The sequence below is a fragment of the Pleurodeles waltl genome, chromosome 6 (assembly GCF_031143425.1).
Source record: "Pleurodeles waltl isolate 20211129_DDA chromosome 6, aPleWal1.hap1.20221129, whole genome shotgun sequence".
Lineage (NCBI taxonomy): Eukaryota > Metazoa > Chordata > Amphibia > Caudata > Salamandridae > Pleurodeles > Pleurodeles waltl.
Window position 1 is genome coordinate 799,627,732 of NC_090445.1, and position 22,408 is coordinate 799,650,139.

General features: G+C 44.4%; 1 protein-coding gene across 3 annotated transcripts in view; it reads left to right on the top strand.

The window, feature by feature from the left end:
- LOC138300266 (VPS10 domain-containing receptor SorCS1-like) overlaps positions 1-22,408 on the top strand; it is a 2,596,073-nt gene that overhangs the window by 1,720,958 nt on the left and 852,707 nt on the right. For all 3 annotated transcript variants that reach the window (XM_069239431.1, XM_069239430.1, XM_069239429.1), the window contains exon 6: positions 2,622-2,686. In XM_069239431.1, the coding sequence (XP_069095532.1) occupies positions 2,622-2,686 (65 nt within the window). The remainder of the gene's footprint in view (positions 1-2,621; positions 2,687-22,408) is intronic.

The following is a 22,408-nucleotide window of genomic DNA, read 5'->3' on the forward strand; positions in this document are numbered from 1 at the left end:
ATATGGGTTGCACATAGTTGTTGATTACTATATATTCATAATTAGTGAATTTCTTAGATAATTTTTTTTTGAGTGTTCACTAAACATAGATGATTTAACAGTCCTTTTTCAGTGACTTTCCTGTTGATTTTGATGTACTATGTTTACCTGCCATTATCCCTTTCTGTGCAGAGCCTTTGACCAACTCACTTTAGCTGTGTGAAGCTGGGATTTATCACAGGGCCTGCCTGGCTTTGAACTGGGCTTAATTTGCAAACTTGGAAATTTAATTCACATTTATCACACAGCAACAACATTATAAATACATTAAATTGATGTTCCCCGCATTTACAGGTCATGAGTGATATATGTAAGGTCATAAGGTGTGCATAACAGGTTGTGCAAGTTATAGTTAGTGCTGCTAACTATAACTGGTAAATTTGTCGTTTTTTTTTAGTTAACAAAAATGTATTTAGTCACTGACAAATTCACCTAACTATAACATGACTTTAGCTTCTGTTTTTTTTCTTTTTTTTTTTTAACAGTAATTAGATATATTTTGAGTGGGTCATGGTGCCCTTCCAATCCCTCCTTCAACAATGGTTTTGTATATGATTATTCTAGTACACACCTGCATAAGTGATTTTTTCTTTTACACAGAAGGTATTTGGACTAAACCAAGCTGTAACAGATTACATTTGTGCAGTAAGGTAAAACCACATGGAAGAGGCTTATGACTGTAAGGAGAGTAGTTTCCATGCATTAAGTAAATATAAATCGAAATCTGTGGGGCAGTAAACAAACATTTTCTCTTGCATTTCAGTCTAATGTGGTAATAAACTGGAATTTGTACTTTAGCACTCTAGTGATAAATGTGGGAATGTGCGTTTAAGTACAGTTGCTGGATACAACATGAGTAATTGGTATAATTTATTTTTTCTGCAATGGAATTTGTATGCCTTCTAATTATGTTAAAGTTAAATAAGGGAAATCACGGCGTTCCTGATGAGCACAGCTTTTGAAGCTTGTAAATCCTTTTATTGTAATTCAACTCTGATCATATGTTGGAATCGAATTGTGCTCCCAGTAGGAGAAAAAGTGGAAATGAATAGTCAGATACGTTTAAGATTGAACGTTGGCATACACACCCATATTTAAGCTGAAAACATTCCTAACTGCTTCTGAAAAAAATAAATAATAATAATTACTAGCTTCAAATGGGCCATTAAGAAGAATGCTGTCCACTATGACATCACAATATTTTCTTAGTGATCATATCCACCTGAGGTAGTAGAAAACTGTCACTTACAGGTATTTCCCTATGAAGACCCGTAGATAACGTCAACATGTTGGGGAATCGTTGGACTCATTGGGAAACAACACATCACGATTGGCCAGACACACTCCCACACTGCTGTCTACTGCCACAGCCACAGTTTTTAGATGTGAGAGTGGGTTTGCACCAGCATGATAACACAACAAAGGGTCACTGTACTCGCAAAGGGTCGTTTACCTAAACCACTCCGTAAATGATCATGGGGAGGCTGCAACAAAGCGGTTCTCTTTGCTGTCACATGGCCATGGTAATGGTTGGCAAAATGAACAGTTCCCCTACCCTCCTAGGCAGGATCGGACTGGCCTACAGTGATCAAGCAGTACACCGTGGGCGGGCTTGACAAGTTAGAGGGCGGGCCGGTTTTTGGCTGTTTGCGGGCCTTTCTTAGGTTCTGCTGGGCTGGTTTCTACTGATGACTTTGCTCATATTAAAACAAACAACCCCAACCTAAGTCTGCCCCAACCTAAGTCCTCCCAGTCTTCCATACCATGGAAAACACTTATAAAGCGTATTTTTACACGTTCAAAACTGCCCTAATTTACCAACTATGCCACTTTTTTAGGTATCCAATCCACTAATGGGAAGCACTGTTATTTTGGTTACCCGGCCTGTTTTGTGTGCCCGTCCGGACCTGCTCCTAAGGTTTAGCCTTGAAAATTATTTACCTAATCAGTTCACAATCCAATGCTCTGGGATTGGTGGTTAAACTTAGTCATAACGGTCTCCTGTTTCAGTTTATTTTCATGCTTTAACACCATTTACCTTAATAGTTTCGGATTCCTTGAGTTTACTTTTGCTCGCAAGTAAGAGCCATGTTCAGGCTTTATTCATTTACAGAGGTTTTCATACCAATTTGGAGGATTTTAAATGTTATTTTTCAGGCACATTCTGGTAACACAACGTTCACGGACATTTTTATAGTACAATTAAAATCCGCTGAATCTGCGAGCAAAATATATTGCTGACATTTAATTACTTACATTGCAGGCGGCCTTCACGGTTTGTTTCCAATGCAGGTCTGCATAGCCTTTTGCAGTCTTCGAACGTACGCGCCGTATATTTCGATAGAAAACAACAATTACTGAGATAATGAGAAAAAAAAAATCAACAAATGGGTTAGAAATTGTAAAACTCACTCACTGTGAAAAAGCTTAAACATACCTTCTATATGACTATATTAAACTACTTGTTTTTGAAGGTTGTGTTACACAGACTTGAATCTAGTTTGAAGAACAAACTTTAATTGGAAAAAACATCTCTAAATGTTTCTTTTTCTCATTCATGGACTCCTAACTTCTGTTTTCAGGTCAGTCACCAGTTCCAGCAAGGACTCAGATGTGGTGCATTTGGAGGCAAAGACCGTGGATGGCCGTAAGTACAATTGATCCGTTTCAATCCTGTACTGTTTCTCTTTATATGTGTTGTTTTATTCCTGAATAAATTATGGTTGGTGCGCAAAGACCATAGACAGTCAATTAGAAGTGTACTATTATTTTTTAGGTCTGCTTTGATAATCACAAGGTTAGTCAACAGCTGCGTTAACAGAAACATCGCTTTAAAAAGCGCTACTGCTAGAAGGGCGTCGTCTCAGCACACATCTGTACTACTTTGAGTACAGCGTTTGATTAGACAGATTCGTCTGCTGCCACCGTAAAACAGTATGTGTTGTACTCGTTTTGGCTGTTTAGGGGGTTTCCCTAAACTAAGATGCCTGCCGCAACCAAATGTAAAGATTTGGTGTCCGGCACATTGGGGAAACCCTCAATAATGCACCTTAACACATCAACTGGGCTGGCGGTCACATCAGCGGGCCTGTGCTCCACCTGCTACAATTACCTAGATTTTCCTTCATTGTTATGCCCTACTCGCTGCTCAGATGTGGTTTTTAGGGTCGAGTGCACAAGTCCCTGTTGTAAGCTCTCTTTGGTCTTTTAACACCACCAATGTCACGCCTTGTCACTTTCATTGGTTCCTGAGCTTGCCTTTTGAAATCTGCTTGATTTCATTAATGAAAGGCATGCGTACGTCATGCCTTTTCTGTTGTTTAGCCCTCCTCGAGCGCACCGGCAACTACTGAAAACATACGCGGCTCAGTTTTTAGCATGGTTTCTGGACTACTTTATCTTTTTATTCTCCATGCAGCGTGATCGTGCTGGGTTTTACATAGCGCAATCGCGCTCCTTTTTTTTTCATTTTCAATATTAGCGCTATCATGCTGTGTTTTACATAGCACGATCACAATTGTTTTTTTATTTTAATTTTGTGTGGCAAGAAGTCCGGTTAAGAGTTTACAATGCTAATACCTCTAACTCAAGCAAATTTGAGACCAGTTGCATTGCAAATGCTTGATGGAATGTGTTGTTGAAGACTGAAGGGGACGAAGCTCACCATTTAATATGGACTACCAACTGGTAGGTCACATGCATTTCATTGTGAATCCTATTCCCTGTAGACCACAACTTAATTATATACCATCGTCAGTAGCACTTTGATTGTAAGTTATACAATGAAATATATATAAATAGTAAGATATAAATAATCATCTTTGGAAAGGTTATGGATTTATGGTTGAAGGGTTTAGTGGTGAAGGTTTTATGGGTGGTTTATGAATTATTGGTTTAAACGTGGTTTATGAATGAATGGTGTAAAGGTGTGCTTGGAGGTGATGCTTTTACAGGAGTATTATGGATGGATGGATTGTGTGAAGAATTTAGGGGTGAAGTCTTTATGGATGGATTGTAGGTAAAAGATAAGTGGGGAATGGGTTGAGGTGAATAGTTTATGGATGAAATATAGGTGAATGATATATGGGTGAATTATTTAAGTGTGAAGGGTTTAGGACGAATTATGGGTGAAGGTCTTAGGGTTAAACTATGGATGAGTGATTTAGGCATCATAGCTTAGAGTGGAAGGTTTAGAGAAGGTTAACACTGAAGCATGAACTGTGATGTGCTCAGGGATGAATGTCTAAGGGTTTACAGGTGAAGGGCTTAAGTATGAAGGATTTAAATTTAAAGCAGGGAGATTTTAGGAGTGAGAGGGAAGGTACAATGGGTGAAAAGTAAAGGGTTTAGGGGTGAAGGCTCTAATGATAGAGTTTAAGGGCGAAGGATGCAGGGCAGAAAAGGAACAGTTGAGGGATGAAGAGTTTAAGGGTGATCAGTTAAAGGGTTTGAGGGTGAAGGCTGAATCATTTAGATATGAATAATAGATTGTTTAGTTTTGAACGGGTAAGTGTTCATAGAAGAAGCGTTTAGGACAAAGGATTTAGGGGTGAAGGAAGACGAGTTTTGGGTGAAGGTTTTAATGATGAAGGGATTTTGAGGTTTGAAATGGTATCATAAAAAAGAAGTGATGTAATACAAAATAACTGGTGAATAGTTAAGGTAAAAATCATTAGGCCAATGTACAAATAATTAGATGGTGATTAAAAGGCAAAAATGGGATTTAATTGAGAACAACGAGGACATTTTACAAATGGGAAAACTGTGAGGGTATGGTAGACAAGCAGCAGACACTGAAATCTGATGTTTCATTGGCTTTTTCACTGTTTCAGAAGAATTTAATCAAGAGTTTGGCACAGGAGCTACTAGATTACAGTGGTCAACTCCCAAGATTACAGTGGGTTTGTGGATCTGGTGACTGCGAGGACACCCAAGTCCTTTTTGTTTGTTTACTAAGGGCAGGCCTTCTGCTGTAATCATTGCACCCTTCTTCTCCTGCAGTCCCCTGCTTCGCCACTGAGTTGTTCTTCTCCACCTCTTGGTGCCTGTTGGGTACTAGTCTTTCCGCCCACGTTGTTCCCTTATTCTCCCACTGTCCCCTGCTCCTATGCTTGGCCATCCTTTTCCACCTCTAGGTTCCTGGCATGCACCCATCATGTAAATCATTTGTTCCTGTTTTCTCCCGCTGTTTCCTGCTTCTCTGCTAGTCAGACTTCTATATTAGGAGACTTGAAGGCACTCCGAAGCTGGTCAGCTTTTCTTTGCTGGAGAGAGCAGCCCAGTCAGCACGACATGGCAACTCAACCTTTTCCTGCATAACAATAAACAAATTGAATTTAGCATATATTAAAGGTGACGAGTGAAAATGGAACAAAATAGGCAGTGCTAGAATGCTAAAATCTCCAAAATGCATAGGAGAGCAAAGGGTCAAACCTTGTATGTGTGTATTTATATATATATATATATTTTTTTTTACCTGGATAGTGGCAGGTGTGAGCCAGAAGCGTGGCATGAAATCCTGAACTGCATGGCGATTAACTTAATATGGGACACTTTCACAGGTGTGAGGGTGCTGCCTTAATTGTCCATTATGCAAGACTGCAAAATGTCGAGGGCTCTGTAGCAGCTCGCAGTGTGTACTCTGTGCTCAGCCTCTTTGGCAGGCAGCCCCAGCCCCTTCCCGGCCGACAGAAGTCTGCCTGGGAACTTGTTAATGAGCTCTGCTCTGTATCATGTCTGTCCCTGATGCTGCCTACCTATGAGGTTACTCCTAACAACTACAGACAAACATATACATATAAAGACAAACGCACACACAGAAAAATAGACATACACACAGGTGGGTTTGCAAACACACAAACAGGCACACAAACGCACACCAGAAGATTAAACATATGCAGACAAAAGCGTGCACATAAACATATCACACAGACACGTACACACACACAGATACAAGCATATGCACACAGAGAAATATGAAACCAGACATCAGCGAGCGAGGCTGGGTGCTAAAGGCAGCAGGTCTCTTCCATTGCGGCTGAAAAGTCCAAAGAAAACATGATTATTTAAGCTTCCCAGCATAGTGGCGGGAAAAAGCTGACTTACCTGTTCCTTAAAAAAATAACCTTGCATGCAATGTAATTGGTGCTCATGTAAAGCACTCCAGTACCTTTGGGAGAAGTTTGATCTGTATAAAACTACAATTCATGTAGCTTTTCCATGAGCTCATATATATTGATATGAAATCTATTCAATTCCTTAGTATAATTACTCCTAAAGTGTTGATGTAAAAGCATTTTCAAATAACTTACATGTCTACCATGTTGTTTCATATTCGAAAAGGTGCACAATCACAGATCTTAAATGTTTTTAATTTGATTTGTGCTTTTAAATTATATAGGGTATCTGAATTATGTTTGTCTGAAAGGTACTCTATTTAAGACCTCTGAAGTTGTACCTCAGTGAACTGCCATAATCCTTGCTGTGCAGTAGAAAAGAAATGAAAACCTGATGCATGTTTAATGTAAACGTTTAAATAAAGAAGCAGATACTTTAGCAAAGGCACAAAGACGTTGAATAAAAAGAGTAAGAGTATCTGCTTGTATTTTTAAACTCCTATTTCACAGTACATTTGTTCAAATTGAATATGCAAGTAGGAAAAGGGGAGAACAATGTGCACCTTTTCAAAACATGTCCCTGTTTCTCTTCAGTGCAGACAAAATCAGACACTAACTGAGAACGAGAGAGCTCGCCTGCACTTAACAAGCAGCAGAGCACGCCTGTTGCAGCAGCTCCGATCAGAGCACAACATCTGGTCTTCTTCATCTTGGAAGGAGGTGGCAGGACCAAATGTTGCAATAAAATGCAAACACCTACGGGCCTGAGCACTCGCATTGTAACACGGGCAGCAGGAAAGAAAAAAGTAGTCCCCTAAACCGAGAGTTAAAGAACCACAGCCTAAATATACTGTACTTAGTCCATGCTCTGAAAGAGAAAAAGGAGCGACAAAGACAGTACTGACCACTAGCAAGCAAGGATTTAAAAAAAAAAAAAAAAAAAAAATGAAATGGCTCTAAGCCCACCAGAGAAGTATACTAATGTATACAAGAGGTCTTACACTTACCCTCAACCTATGAATTCAGTGTGGAGCCACGTTTCTGTTCAGCATACTGCATGCAAGTGTGCTGATGTTTTCAATCACTGGTTTCTGCTCAAACAATATTAGCGCTGGTAGTGACCACCAACATAGACCTTGCATCAGCTGTAGTATATTGAGTTGTGTTCACTGTTGATGGGTGTTGATTATCAAAAATCCCAGGGGAGTGAAAGACATCATAATGCCCTTTAACTTTAATAACATCATGAGAGGTGGCATCATACACCCCTTGAACCTGATACACTTTCTCTGAATTGTAGTGAGCAAATGAAGTGAGAAAGCTAGGCCACCACTTAGTTCCTCTCCTGAGGAATTTTCGAAAGAAATATTGTCAAATATTTGCATTTTGTCAAGAATTACCTTTAGTATGCTATTACCTGATTTTTACTAAGGGCATACATCATGTCACGAATTACCCAAGTGTGCCAGTATTTTGTCACAGGTTTTTAACCATGGGTGTCTGTATAAGACAAGAATGACCTTCAGTAGGCCAAGGTCAACAAGAAACTTGCCAGCATAACCACATTGTGTCACACACACACACACATACATTCATCCATTCATTCTCATGGGCACTCTAACAGTCCCTTACACTGATACTTCATCGTACTCACTCACCTGCAGTCACTCATTTTGACTCATTATGTCTTACTCACACTTAGTGACAGTCAATCTCACACATTCTCACTCACTACTTGTCACAGAATCTCTCACACACATGCATTTGCACATACATTTACACTTGCTCACAAATTTCACACACCTTCTAACATTACTACACTCTCACCCACAAGGACACACACAACATACTTTTAAAAACATGTTTTCTTACCTTAGCTGTCACCAAAGTTTTAATTCCATTGTTCTCCATTTTGTATTATACTAATAAATAATAATGCCATAATGATCACTATTTGTCTAACCCAAAATGGACAGAAAATAAAAAGTGTGGCAGCATCTTTATGTCCTTGGCACTGATTGTGTCAACTCTGAGGCCAGGGGTCAAAAGGGAGAAGTCAGGGATCTAAGCTGCGACCCCTTGCCACCCCTAAATGAGGTCCATGCCTTAGCTTGGTAGTCACTAAACAAATACAAGAGCAACCCAGAATGTCCACGTGAACCTGGGTATAATTATCACAAAATACATGTCCACGTGAAACTAATTTTCAATCAATTTAAATATTATAGCAGAAAAATCTTGCTATTGATTAACTCATACAAAAGGTTCTTAAATAAAGACAGAAATCATCTGTCTAGAATCTTTCAAAAAAGCTCCACTGAACCAAGTACAATCACATGTGAAAAATGTGTTTTTAATGTTTTGGAAGCTGCATCAGCATATAATGGTGAATAAGTTTTATAATCATACTTTAGGAAAATCAACAAGGAGTGATAGTTGAAAAAAGTGATCCCCAAGTAAGAAAAGAGATACCACACCATAAAGCAATAAGGAAATCGCTTATAGTTCTGTAATGCTTGGTGTATCTCACTAAGACAGCCTCTTATAAAGTTATAAAGTATGTGTAGGAAAATGGCCCTTGTTGCAGTTACCCCCACACTTTTTGTCTGATATTGATGCTGACTCGACTTGACAGTGTGCTGGGATCTTGCTAACCAGGCCCCACCACCAGTGTTCTTTCCCTAAAAATGTGTCATTGTTTCCACAACTGAAATACCTCTGGAATACAGATACGTCTCTTGTAAAAGGTACCAGAGGTACCAAGGGCCCTGTGACCAGGTAAGGCCCCTAAGGGCTGCAGCATGTGTTGTGCCACTCTAAGGGACCCCTCACCTAACATATGTATACTGCCAGTCCAGATTATGTGTGTCGTGGGGAGAAGAAGACAAAGTCGACATGGCATCTCCCTCAGGGTGCCATGCGCACAAAACACTGCCTGTGGCAGAGGTAAGTCACTCCTCTAGCAGGCCTTACAGCCCTAAGGCAGGGTGCACTATACCTCAGGTGAGGACATAGCTGCATCAGTACTATGCCCCTACAGTCTCTAAGTCCATTCTTAGACATTGTAAGTGCAGTGGGGTCTTATTAAGTATATGGTCTGGGAGTTTGTCAAAATGAACTCCACAGTTCTATAATGGCTACACTGAATACTGGGAAGTTTGGTACCAAATGTCTCAGCATAATAAACCCATACTGATGCCTGATGCCAGTGTTGGATTTATTAAAAAATATACACATGGAGATGCCCCCTGTGTTTTACCCAATCCTTCAGTGCAGGGCTGACGTGTCTGTGCCAGCCTGCCACTTGGAGATGAGTTTCTGACCCCCTAAGGTGAAAGTCTTTGTGCTCTCTGGGACCAGAATCAAAGCCTGCACTGGGTGGAGGGGCTTCACGCCTCCCTCCTGCAGGAACTGTAACACCTAGCGGTGAGCCTCAAAGGCTCAGGCTTCGTGTTACAATACCCCAGGACACTCCAGCTAGTGGAGATGCACAGCCCCTAGACAAAGCCTCACTTTTGGCAGAAAGTCCAGAGGGATACTTACGAAAAACAAGGAGTCACCACCATCTCAGCGAGGACCACCCCTAAGTGTCAGAGCTGAAATGACCCCCTCCTTGCAGAATCCTCCGTCTTGGTTTGGAGGATCAGGGCCAATAGGGATAGGGATGTGCCCTCTCCTCAAAGGGAGCGGGCACCAGGAGAGTGTAGCCTCCCTCAGGGACAGTAGCCATGGGCTGCTGCCCTCTAACCCTAAAAATGCCCCTAAATCCTGTATTTAAGGGCTCCCTGAATCCAGAGATTCAGATTCCTGATGACCTCACAAGAAGGAAGACTGCTTAGCGGAAACCCCAGCCGGGAAGGAAAGGAGACAACCACTGACTTGGCCCCAGCCCTACCAGCCTGTCTCCTGCTTCAAAGAACCTGCAGAAGAAAAGCGACACATTCTGGATGTCCAGCAACCTCTGAAAAACATCCGGAGGACTGCCTGCATCACAGAGGATCAGGAACTCCCATGGATAGCGGCCCTGCCCAAAGAAGAACAGAAGAAACCTCTTCTGAAGGACTCCCACCTCACTTCTGAAGCGTAAGTCCTAACCACTCTGCACCTGATGCCCATGGCCCGAGTTCAGGTGGCCCAACCGACCAGAGAGGACCCCCATGCGACAGTGACCAAGTTGCCACCCTGGGTTGACCTCTCCACCCCTCTACGACGATGTCTGCAGAGGGAATCCCCAAAGACCCCCCCCTGACCACGATTGACCTGGATAAAGATAACTAATGCCAAAGGACCCACTGCACCCAGGCCTTGGAGAAATCGACACCTGGTGCAGCAACAATCAACAGGCAGCCCTCTTCCCTGTCTGACTGGTGGTGTTCCCGAGACACCCCCCGGACCTCACCTGCAGCACCTGAGTGACCCCTGGAGTCCCCTCATAGAGTTTCATTGGAAACCAGACACCCTGTTTGTACCCTGCACCCGGCTGCCCCAGTGCCGCTGAGGGTGTGGAATTGGTGCCTACTTGGGGCCCCTCCAGGGTTCCTCTAACCCCCCTGGTCTGCCCTCTGAGCCACGGGCACTTACATGTTGAATTCCGAGTACCCCCTGTCTCCAAAGGAGCCCACATTAAAATTGCTCAACTTTGACCTCTGCACCCAGCCAGCCCCTTGTTGCTGGTAGTGGGTATTTGGGGTTGAACCCCCAACGGTGGAATACCTATAACCCGGAGACTGGAACTGTAAGTCATGTACTTACCTCTAAAACTGTACTTTATTTTCTTCCCCCAGGAACTGTTCTGAAAATGCAGTGTCCACTTTTAAAATAGATATTCTATGTTTTCTTAAAAACTGTTTACTTGACTAAAGTGAAACATAGTTGCATTGATGTCTATGCTAAGTACTTACCTGCAACAGTATTTACTTCTGAACTGAGTCTTGTGGTTCTAGTAATAAAGTAACAAAATTATATTTTTCTATATAAAAATCCTATTGGTCTGCAGTTAAGTCATTCAGTGTGTTTCTTTTATTGCTTGTGTGTGTACAACAAATGCTTAACACTACCCTCTGATAAGCCTGGCTGCTCGACCACCCTACCACAAATAGAGCATTAGTATTATCTCTTATTACCTTTGTTAAGCCTCTGGGGAACCCCTGGACTCTGTGCCCACTATATCATTTTGATATAGTATATACAGAACCAGCTTCCTACAGTATGCTTGTCAATGAATTGATAATTCAAAACATAATCGAAGAGGTCTTGTCTGATTAATGTGTCGATGGCGTTTCGACCCTCTTGCTGGATACTAGGGTCTCGCCAGGACAAAAATGACCTGGGGAATGGTGAAGGGTTGGAATTATTAAGGCAACAGCTCAATGTCAAATATTGATATCACTGTCTGACCCAAAATGGTGCATTTGTCACCTTAATATAAGAGCTGGGTAGACTGGCAGCATCTTTCCAGAGTGGGGAATGCTGTATTTTCTAAAATCTTAAGTCTGGATACAAGGGCACGTTAGGTTAATCAGACAATATCTCTATGATTATATTAGCTATGGTAGTATCAAGTTTCAACGACCGAGTCCAATGGTGTTGTTTTGTGGGAAATACATATATTCTTTTTGGATCACTTTCCAATTAAACAAATGTCTCCACATCACTATTTGTTTGCACAGATGAAGTTTGTTCCCCATCAGTAAAAGGATGGAAAGTAGGATTAGAAAGTGATAATCACCTGACATTAAAGAGACTGGTTAAATCGAATTTTAGCATTTTGGGATCTTTGTAAGATGGACTTGGAGCTACTCAAAACCTTGGAAACGTGAACAGAGAAACTATCACCACAGCTGGCTCAACACATTCCTCATGACATTTTTTTTTTTTTTTGCCAATTGAAAAACAATCATGTACTGTTCACTTGGGACAATGACCGCTCCAAAACCCACACCAAACTCTATTCAGAAAAAACCCATGCAAATCTTTGGGCAAAGAACTGGAAAGCTTAGCAAAGGGTCGAAAAACATGGCCAATCAACACGTAGCTTCAAAATACATCTCCCGAGTGACTTCCCATGTTGTGGTTATAATAGTCTTCCCATCTCCACACTGCCTGTCATTTACAATGCTAGCATGGACTGCAGGGGTGGGCTTCCCTCCAGAGAAGGTCTTCCTAGGCAATCCAGACTCCTCTCATGTTCTTTATTAATATAATAAAAATCATGAGAGAGGGGGTTCGGGACTGACTTGGCGAGGTAACTTGATGTTCTGTTGGTGACCAAGAGGCTGCCTTCTTCGTCCACTTGGCTCTCTGACACAGTGGGGCGCTGGAAAAAGTTAAGTGTACATGATCACTGCAGGAAGGGCAGGTCTAGCCTGACATGCACACTTTAAATAACGGCTGTGGGGCAGCCTTTTTCTAATTATAAGAGCAGCACTTCTACTTCTAAGCAACTGGAATGTATAATAGCTGCAGCAGACTGAATCCAGCCCCCGCAAAAAGGTAGCAGTGGATATTAGTCTCTCGAATGTGGGGAGTTTTGGGATGTGGCTAAATGCTCACTGTTCCTTGGAGAGGGGCCCATCATCTGGGCCCTTGTTTTGAAGCAGGCTATGGGGACCAACTGGATGCAGGGGGTTTAGCCCTCCTCATCTTTTTAAGGTTTCCTTTCCATGTGGACCCGTTCCCTATTAGTGGCACCTCCACCGGCTCCTTCATAAGACTTTAGGGAGGAGAATATTATTTGGACTTGTAGCAGATTGAAGTGATCATTATGCAATCAAGCGTTCATAAACCTTCGCTATTTGCTGAGCAAGAATGAACTGGGGGAGTGTAATCCTCGTGTCAGGCTGTACTTAGTGTGTCGTCTCTGTGCAACTAGCACTCAAAGACCCCTAAGAGGTAATTCCTTGGATTATCGAGGAGTTCCTGTAGGTCACACATCTATTACTAACTTGGGAAGAATTACAATGCTGTTGGGGTTTTCTAACATTTGCAAACTAAGATTTAGTATGCCCAATGACCGGGTACCTACAGCAAGTGATCATCTCTGAATGCTTCATCATTAGCAACTGTCCCCTGCGGGTACACAAAGTTGTTTAGGTGCAGTAGTCAGTGGGGGGTTAAAATATTCTCCTTAGGTTGCTTAAGCAAAGGGGTGAGGTATGGCAGGGATAGTGTTACCCCAAATCCTAACGCAGTATCTGTAGCCTAATATTGTGCCATGGATATTTAGCCAGATGAGCAGTTCAAAAATAACTTCTTCATTTCGACAACAGAGCAATAAAAAGCTTCCTAAATATATTCTGTTATTTTTCTTTGCTGGTATTCCAGGCTAATCAGTGGCACCCGCAGAATGGCTTGTTCTGTTGTAGTTCAGAATGTCATATGCAAAGATACAGTTTTCCAGCCTTTCATGCAGAAACACCAGTTATGCATTGGCCAGTGGAAATGTCCTAGGTTGCATGAGCTTTACACTGCAAAATAGTACAAACTACTGCTCCACCCTTCCGGCACGATGGTAAGACATTGGCTGCATCACCTTCTCTCATAGTGTTGGCATCTAGATATGTCAATTTTAAGTGGGCCAGGCTAAGCAAATGTGCATCTGGGTTGCTACAAAAAATGAATAAGCAAGATTGTTGTCCAAAGGAGATGTCCCGGGAATAGTACTATCATTGACATAATTACTCTGCTCATTGGTACACTGACTACGCAGTCAAGCACAACTTTTGAAATGATGGAAGCAGTGGTGGTAGACGCGGGATACGTGTCATTGGGTTGATTGCTTGGTGCACAGGCATGCAGTTCTGGCTTTAGGGCTGTGCGAGCGGTGCGCCCACACCAGGTGCTGACCTTCAGGGGGCGCTGTCTTTAGCAATAACTTAAAAGATTGAGATTTAAAAGCACCTCCTGAAAAGTTTCTTGTGCGTCCAGCCTTCAGGAAGTAATTAAAATATCAAGATACCTCTTGTGATTAATGTTCCTGCTACAGAGAGAGATGGGAGTTGTGTCTAGTGGCAGCTTTGACTCGCAATAAAGTAGCGTAGAGTTTTTTTTTTTTTTTTATCTGTTTGAGTTATTTACTATCAAACAGTGCTTACAATTTTTTAACAGTCTGCGATACAGGTAGTTTCATTTTATAGTTGTATTTCTTCTGTTGTACACTTTAATTACTTATATGATTGGTTTGCACTGTGATTTACAACCTTTAGTACTGTTACATTTAAAGTAAATTAAGATTGTAGAAAAGAAAGGAAAATAGTGAGGAGGAGATTATACAAAGGGATAACGGGAGGGGTTGATGCGGTTGGGGAGATGCTCTGGTGGGATTCTTGGCGTCACCTTTTTGAAGGCCTGGGAGGCGAGACGGATCTGTGGTGAGTCCGGGAATACAGTATGGGGGTCACATATTCTTATCTTTGAGGAGGGGCAACAAACAATGAAGGAGAGGTTACTCAGTCGGGGTGTCTTGTAGTTTTATTTTTGGTGTAGGTGTCGGTGGTCTAGGGTGGGCGTGTGTCGTCTTTTTCCTGTAGTTGTTCTAGAAAGTTATCCCATATGTCTACTTTTGTGACCTCAATCCCGATGTCCTGTAGAGTACGTAGTACTTGTATTTCTGCGTTGGTCCAGTGAATCAGATCTTTAGTCCATCTGTGTATGTCTGGGGTGCTAGGCGACTTCCATTGTGTTGCAATGAGTCATTTAAATGTGATGAACGCTAGATCTGCACATCTATGTTTTTGTTTGTCTTTATTACGCCTAAGGCGTATTCCTAGTATACAGGATTCGGGTGTGGGATTCAGCGATAAGCCAGACCACTTGGCTATCAGTTGAGTGGCGTCGTGCCATATGCAGTGTAATGGAGGGCAATTCCAGGTCATATGGAAGAAATCTGCCTCAGAGTTACCGCACCTTGGGCTATCGGATGTAGCTTGTGGGAATATACGTTTTATGCGGGGTGGAGTTAAATATGTTTGATGTAGATAGTTGAGTTGGGTATATCTGAAGCGGGCATTGCGTGATATTTCCCGTGTGGTTGTTAGGGCCATAGTCCATTGTTGCTCTGTGAGGGGTGTATGTAAAAACTTGTCCCATCTTGACTTTGCTTGTGCTTGTGGTATTTCCGGACAGGCCTGTAGCGTGCGGTATATCCAGGAGGTGCTTGTTTTCGTACCAGCGCCTGTTACTAATTCATGCAGTGTGGGTGATGTTGGTGGTTCTACTTTGCCTTGGCCCCATGTTTTATGTATCAGCCCTTTAAGTGCCCCGTGCGCAATGAATCTGCCCGGTCCTAGAGTGTATGTCCCTGCGAGTTTCTTGTAAGTGATAAACTGGGAGTCATCAAACAGGTCGCCGACCTGTTGTATGCCTTTTGTAGTCCATGCCACTATACCCGGTCTGCCGTGTAGTTTATTTATCCTCGGTATAGCTAGTAGTGGTATCTTAGGTGAGTATAGTGGTATGTGGGCCCCCTTTGATACATAGCGGTTCCATGTACGCTCGGCCACTGTCATTAGAATGTTGTTGTGAGTTGAGAGGGGTTCACACCCTATGAGCCAGCCTAGCACCTCTGTGCATCCCAATTGTGATCTCACTTTGCATCCCTCTGGGCTTAGGGGGTCATGTAACCACGTCATGATCCATTGCAGTTGTGCTGCTGCATAATAGAGTTCGAATTGTGGTGCGCCCATACCCCCTTACTCTATTGGGAGGTAGAGCTTGGTCATGGCTACTCTCCTACGCCCGTTGGCCCATATCAGTTCGGTCAGTAGCTTAGTTAGTTGTGTGAAAAGTGTTTTTGGTAGTGTGAGTGGTAGCGCGGCAAAATACTACAGTAAACGAGGGAGCACAATCATTTTGGCCAAGGCTACTCTTGCCATGGGAGAGGGGGGCAAGGAACACCAGAAAGGTATGGAGCTTTTAATTGACCTGATTGCTCTGTCTAGGTTACCTTCTTTTAAGTCAGAAGTGCTATGGTAAATGTGGACCCCTAGATATTTAAAAGTTGTGCGTTCCCATTTTAGGTCATTGTCGATTGTCGTGTTATCATGTGATTTTGGGGATGGTTGTATGGGGAATATGCATGATTTGGTCCAATTAACTCGTAAGCCGGACAACCTCTATTACGCTATTGAAATTCCCACCCCAGATGGTATGTGTGGTCGGGTCGTACGGGATTTGTGTAGTAGTGGTCCGAAGGAACTCCCCTTGTCCCGTGTTGGGTATGTATATCCCAACTATTGTTAGTTGTCTTCCGTCTACTTCTCCGACCAGGCCGGTGTATCTGCCATTGTTATCTGTGTGTAAGTCTTGGATTGCAAATGGAATGCCGGGGGCGATCCATATTAGTACACTGTAGGAAGTTGGCTCTGTATGTACTATTTCAAAGTAAGAAATAGTGTGCACAGAGTCCAAGGGTTCCCCTTAGAGGTAAGATAGTGGCAAAAAGAGATAATTCTAATGCTCTATTTTGTGGTAGTGTGGTCGAGCAGTAGGCTTATCAGAGGGTAGTGTTAAGCATTTGTTGTACATACACACAGGCAATAAATGAGGAACACACACTCAAAGACAATTCCAGGCCAATAGGTTTTTGTATAGAAAAATATATTTTCTTAGTTTATTTTAAGAACCATAGGGTCATGATTTACAATCAATACTTTAAATGAAAGGTATTTCACTCAGGTACCATAGGAACTTTGAATCAACAAAATAGCATGGCAAAAAGCTATTTTAAATCTAGACACAATGCAATTTTCAAAAGTTCATGGGGGAGGTAAGTTTTGGTTATTTTTGCAGGTAAGTAAACCACCTACAGGGTTCAAAGTTGGGTCGAAGGTTGCCCACCGTTGGGGGTTCAGGGCAACCCCAAAGTTACCACACCAGCAGCTCAGGACCGGTCAGGTGCAGAGGTCAAAGTGGTGCCCAAAACGCATAGGCTTCAATGGAGAAGGAGGTGCCCCGGTTCCGGTCTGCTAGCAGGTACCTGCGACTTCGGAGGGCAGACCAGGGGGGTTTTGTAGGGCACCAGGGGGGACACAAGTCAGCACAGAAAGTACACCCTCAGCGGCACGGGGGCGGCCGGGTGCAGTGTGCAAACAGGCGTCGGGTTCGCAGTAGGTTTCAATGGGAGACCCAGGGGTCTCTTCAGCGATGCAGGCAAGGGGAGGGGGCTCCTCAGGGTAGCCACCACCTGGGCAAGGGAGAGGGCCACCTGGCTGTCGCTTCTGCACTGGAGGTCGGATCCTTCAGGTCCTGTGGGCTGCGGGTGCAGTGTCTTTACCAGGCGTCGGGTTCTTGGAAGCAGACAGTCGCGGTCAGGGGGAGCCTCTGGATTCCCTCTGCAGGTGTCGCTGTGGGAGCTCAGGGAGGTCAACTCCTGCTACTCACGGGCTCGCAGTCGCCGGGGAGTCCTCCCTGTAGTGTTGTTTCTCCGCATGTCGAGCCGGGGGCGTCGGGTGCAGAGTGGAAAGTCTCACGCTTCCTGCAGGAAACGTGGAGTCCTTTAAAAGTTGTTTCTTTGTTGCAAGTTTCAGTCTTTGTGGAACAGGGCCGCTGTCCTCGGGATTTCTTGGTCCTTTTAGATGCAGGGTAGTCCTCTGAGGCTTCAGAGGTCGCTGGACCCTGGGGGACACGTCCCTGTTGCAGTTTTTCTTGAAGTGGGGAGACAGGCCGGTAGGGCTGGGGTCAAAGCAGTTGGTGTCTCCGTCTTCAGGTCAGCAGTCCTTCTTCGTCTTCAGGTTGCAGGAATCTATCTTGCTTGGTTCTGGGGGGCCCTAAATACTCAATTTAGGGGTGTGTTTAGGCCTGGGGGGTAGTAGCCAATGGCTACTAGCCCTGAGGGTGGCTACACCCTCTTTGTGCCTCCTCCCTGAGGGGAGGGGGGCACATCCCTAATTCTATTGGGGGGAATCCTCCATCTGCAAGATGAAGGATTTCTATAAGTCAGAGTCACCTCAGCTCAAGACACCTTAGGGGTTGTCCTGACTGGCCAGTGACTCCTTCTTTTTCTCATTATCTCCTCCGGCCTTGCTGCCAAAAGTGGGCCGTGGCCAGAGGGGGCGGGCATCTCCACTAGCTGGGATGCCCTGTGGCGCTGTAACAAAGGGGGTGAGCCTTTGAGGCTCACCGCCAGGTGTTACAGTTCCTGCAGGAGGAGGTGAGAAGCACCTCCACCCAGTACAGGCTGTGTTACTAGCCACAGAGTGACAAAGGCACTCTCCCCAGGTGGCCAGCAACATGTCTGGTGTGTGGCAGGCTGGCAAAACTAGTCAGCCCACACTGGAAGTCGGGTATGTTTTCAGGGGGGGCATCTCTAAGATGCCCTCTGGGGTGTATTTCACAATAAAATGTACACTGGCATCAGTGTGCATTTATTGTGCGAGGAAGTTTGATACCAAACTTCCCAGTTTTTAGTGTAGCCATTATGGTGCTGTGGAGTTTGTGTATGACAGACTCCCAAACCATATACTCTTATGGCTACCCTGCACTTACAATGTCTAAGGTTTTGCTTAGACACTGTAGGGGCATAGTGCTCATGCACCTATGCCCTCACCTATGGTATAGTGCACCCTGCCTTAGGGCTGTAAGCCCTGCTAGAGGGGTGACTTATCTATGCCATAGGCAGTGTGAGGTTGGCATGGCACCCTGAGAGGAGTGCCATGTCGACTTAGTCATTTTCTCCCCACCAGCACACACAAGCTGGCAAGCAGTGTGTCTGTGCTGAGTGAGGGGTCCCCAGGGTGTCATAAGACATGCTGCAGCCCTTAGAGACCTTCCCTCGCATAAGGGCCCTTGGTACCAGGGGTACCAGTTACTAGGGACTTACCTGGATGCCAGGGTGTGCCAATTGTGGAGACAAAGGTACAGGTTAGGGAAAGAACACTGGTGCTGGGGCCTGGTTAGCAGGCCTCAGCACACTTTCAAATCATAACTTGGCATCAGCAAAGGCAAAAAGTCAGGGGGTAACCATGCCAGGGAGGCATTTCCTTACATACACCCTTCGTGTATGTTGAAGTTTTAATGCCACACACTATGCCCGACCAGTTTTTATCTATTTCGCCCAGTTTGTGTGCTGTTGCGTGTGTCTCTTGTAAGATAGCAATGTGTACCTTGTGTCTTTTGAGGTAGGTGTGTATCCTGCGTCTTTTAGTAGAGTTAGCTAAACCCCTGATATTCCAGGTTACTATGTTATATGACGTCATTATGTATGAGTTACATGGTATAGTGTGTTGCCTGCCCTAAGAATGATCTTGTTGCACCCCAGATCCACGGTTGTTTCGACCAAAGCCCCCCCAACCCTCCTGCGTGTAAAAGTGTAGAGCATCTTGTAGAGAAAGGGAGAGAAAAAAGATATAATGTAACTTTCATTGATTAATCTAACTGGGGACTGCAAGGCATAACTGGTGCAACAGTTTACATTGGGTCCAACAAAGTCCATTCGGTAACCCAATTGGGTCGGGGGGGGTGTTGTTGTGTAGTCCAAGACGGCACCTGCGTTCCAGCCCAGTCAGATATGTCTGTTTCCCATTTAGGGCTCTGTATTATGTGTTTTGGAGTTACAGTTCTCGCGTTGCAGTAGGTTTTTTGTTGATGTCCCCCCTACTTGTATTCCTTAAAGGATTGTGGTTGAGGTTGTTCAAATGATATTGTTTTTCGGGGAAATTGGACTTGGGTATATTAGTTGTGCTGTATCGATCACGCAAGTACCTGACTTTGTGTGGAGGAAGTCCTGGCCTTTTGCTTTAGAGGTCATCTGCTGAGCTTGGAGTGAAGATTGGGCCAGTGGTTAGCGGCGACGTGAGTAGGCCGTGTTGGCTACTCGTTGAGTCGGAGTCCGAGTTGTTGGCGTCTTGGTTAGGTTGTGGTTGTATCCATGAGAATCTAACTACTTTTAAAGCTTGAGCTTGCTCATCCGCTGCTTGAGATTTCGTTGGGCTTGATACAGACCTGAGCTTTGATCTTTTTTTGCGGCGCGGTTGTTGAGTTAACCATTCTTTTTGTTCTTGGGTTTCGGCTGTAGGGTCTATCAGACCTTTCGTGTGTATCCATGTCCATGCGTCTTCTGATGATGGGAATATGTGAGTTCTTTCGCCATCCACCACTCGCAGTTTGGCCAGGTACATTAGAGAGTATGAGTAGTTTTTGTCTCTTAGTACTTGCTTTGCTGAATTGAATGTAGCACGTTTGCGTTGTACTTCAGCAGTGTAGTCTGGGTAAGCCGTGACTTTTGTATTTTCTATATCTATTGGGCCGGATGTGCGAAAGCCCTTTAAAACCTGGTCTCTGTCTTGGTAGTTTAAGAATCTCGCTATTAGTGGTCGTGGGGGGGCACCCGGGCGTGGAGGGCCCACTGGTATTCAGTGTGCACGTTCCACCCGTAAGAGCGGTGGGGTCTCTTTTGTGAATGTTTTCTTTGAGCCAGCGTTCTAGGAATGACTCTGCGTTTGGGAGTTCGATCTTCTCAGGGAATCCAAGGAATCGCACATTATTGCAGCGTGAGCGGCCTTCTGCTTCGTCAGCACGCTTGTTTAGGTGTAGTATTTCAGATTCCTGGTGTTGCAGTTGAAGTTTCTTGTCTGCGATGTCTGGTTGTGCCGTGTTGAGGGTTGTTTCAGTTGTGGTGACCCTGTCTGCTAGTTTCCGGTGTTCCATACTGAGGATGTTAACTTCGGCCACCACTGTATCTATCTTGCCCTCTAGTGATGTTCTGGTGTCGAGGATTGCTTGAAGTACTTTCTCCATTTGTGTGGAGTGGGCTGCCCGTGTCTCTGTCACTTTATGTAAAGCGTTTGAATGGTGTTCCGTGTCCATTTCTAGTGATGGAACTATGGGTCTGGCTTCCAGTTGAGCTCCTTGGGGTTTCGGTTTCACCATGTTTATGTCTGTTTTAGGTTTGTTGCGCATCCGTTTGAAGTCCAGTGTGTGCTTCGCTTTGTTTTGTGGAGACTGCAGTTTTGTCACGGGTCGTTGAGTGATCAATACAGTGCGGCGCGATGGTGTCGACTTATTTGAGCCCTGGGTGCCCCGGTTCTCGTGGGTGTTGCTTTCAGCTAGGTGAATTCGAGGAGCTCTTCATTTGGGGGAAGTCTGCCCTGTAACATCAGCAGTGTGGCATGGAGCAAGTAGGTGCAGGGGTGAGTATGCCCTTTAGTTGTTGTATTGTGTGAGACTGAATCAGGCTGTAGTCTCTAATCGGGCTACTATTGCGTCTACTTAATAGAAGTTCCTTTTGTGGACCTCCTAACTGGGTTGGTGTTCGCGCTGCCCAGTATCGGTGCGACGCGTGTGCTCCGGTATGACACTTCGCGTCCTATGGGACTTGTGGGGCAGCCTTTGTTGCAAATAGGCCTCTACACTGTTTTAAAAGAAGTGTCCATTCTTCTTTTTTTTTTTTTCCCTTTGTTCTTATGGTATTCACACTTATTTTATTGTTCCCGGTTTTTTATGCTTCTCACCCCTGTGTCCTGACCTTATTTGTTCTTGAGAGCGCTCGACAACGTGTTTGATCAGTGCAGAGTTCTTCGGTACCGGTGAATACGGCAGAGTCACTCTGCGTTCTTGCCTTTGCCCGCGCTGCTGGGGCGGCCTGCAGCACAACGCTTGCGTGGTCCGTCCCTCCGCGGTGCTCCGGCTACTCGCTCGAGTTGGGAGCCCCGACTCGATGTTGCGCCTGGCGTCCGCGTCTCAGATCGCAGCAGGAGCTCATTACCTCGACAGCTTCTCGGTCCGGAGTTCTTCTGAGTCCGACCGTCGTCCTCTCCAGTGCTGGCATTCAGGTTGTGTCTGAGCCTGGGGAGGCCCTGGCGCGGATGCCGCTCCATCCCCAGAGCGCACACAGTTGGTTCGCGTCTGTGGCGATGTAGATCTTCGCTGGTCGGCTTTTTACGTGTTGTAGTTCACGGCGCACTCAGTTCTTAGTATTTGGAGACAGAGTGCTCGGGAATCAGGTGTTTTTACAGGATCTTTTCTTAGGCCGTGAGCAGAGCTCTCTGTTGAGCGTCCTCTCACGTTGCCATCTTGGACACGCCCTTAAGTAGCGTTGAGGGTTAATCTTCAGAGGGTTAATATGCATGCTGCAAAGAACAGAACTATATTTTATGTGGATAGCTAAGTGGATTAGTAAAGTCAGCCTTTACAAGCGCTTTTATAACAAATGAATGCATGTGAAAGGAGGGCTCTGGAGAGATGTGGGGTACATTTGCTTGGGTGGTCGTGAGAGAATCTGAGGGAGTGGTCATGGGGTGGGGGGTGCCAAAAAAGAC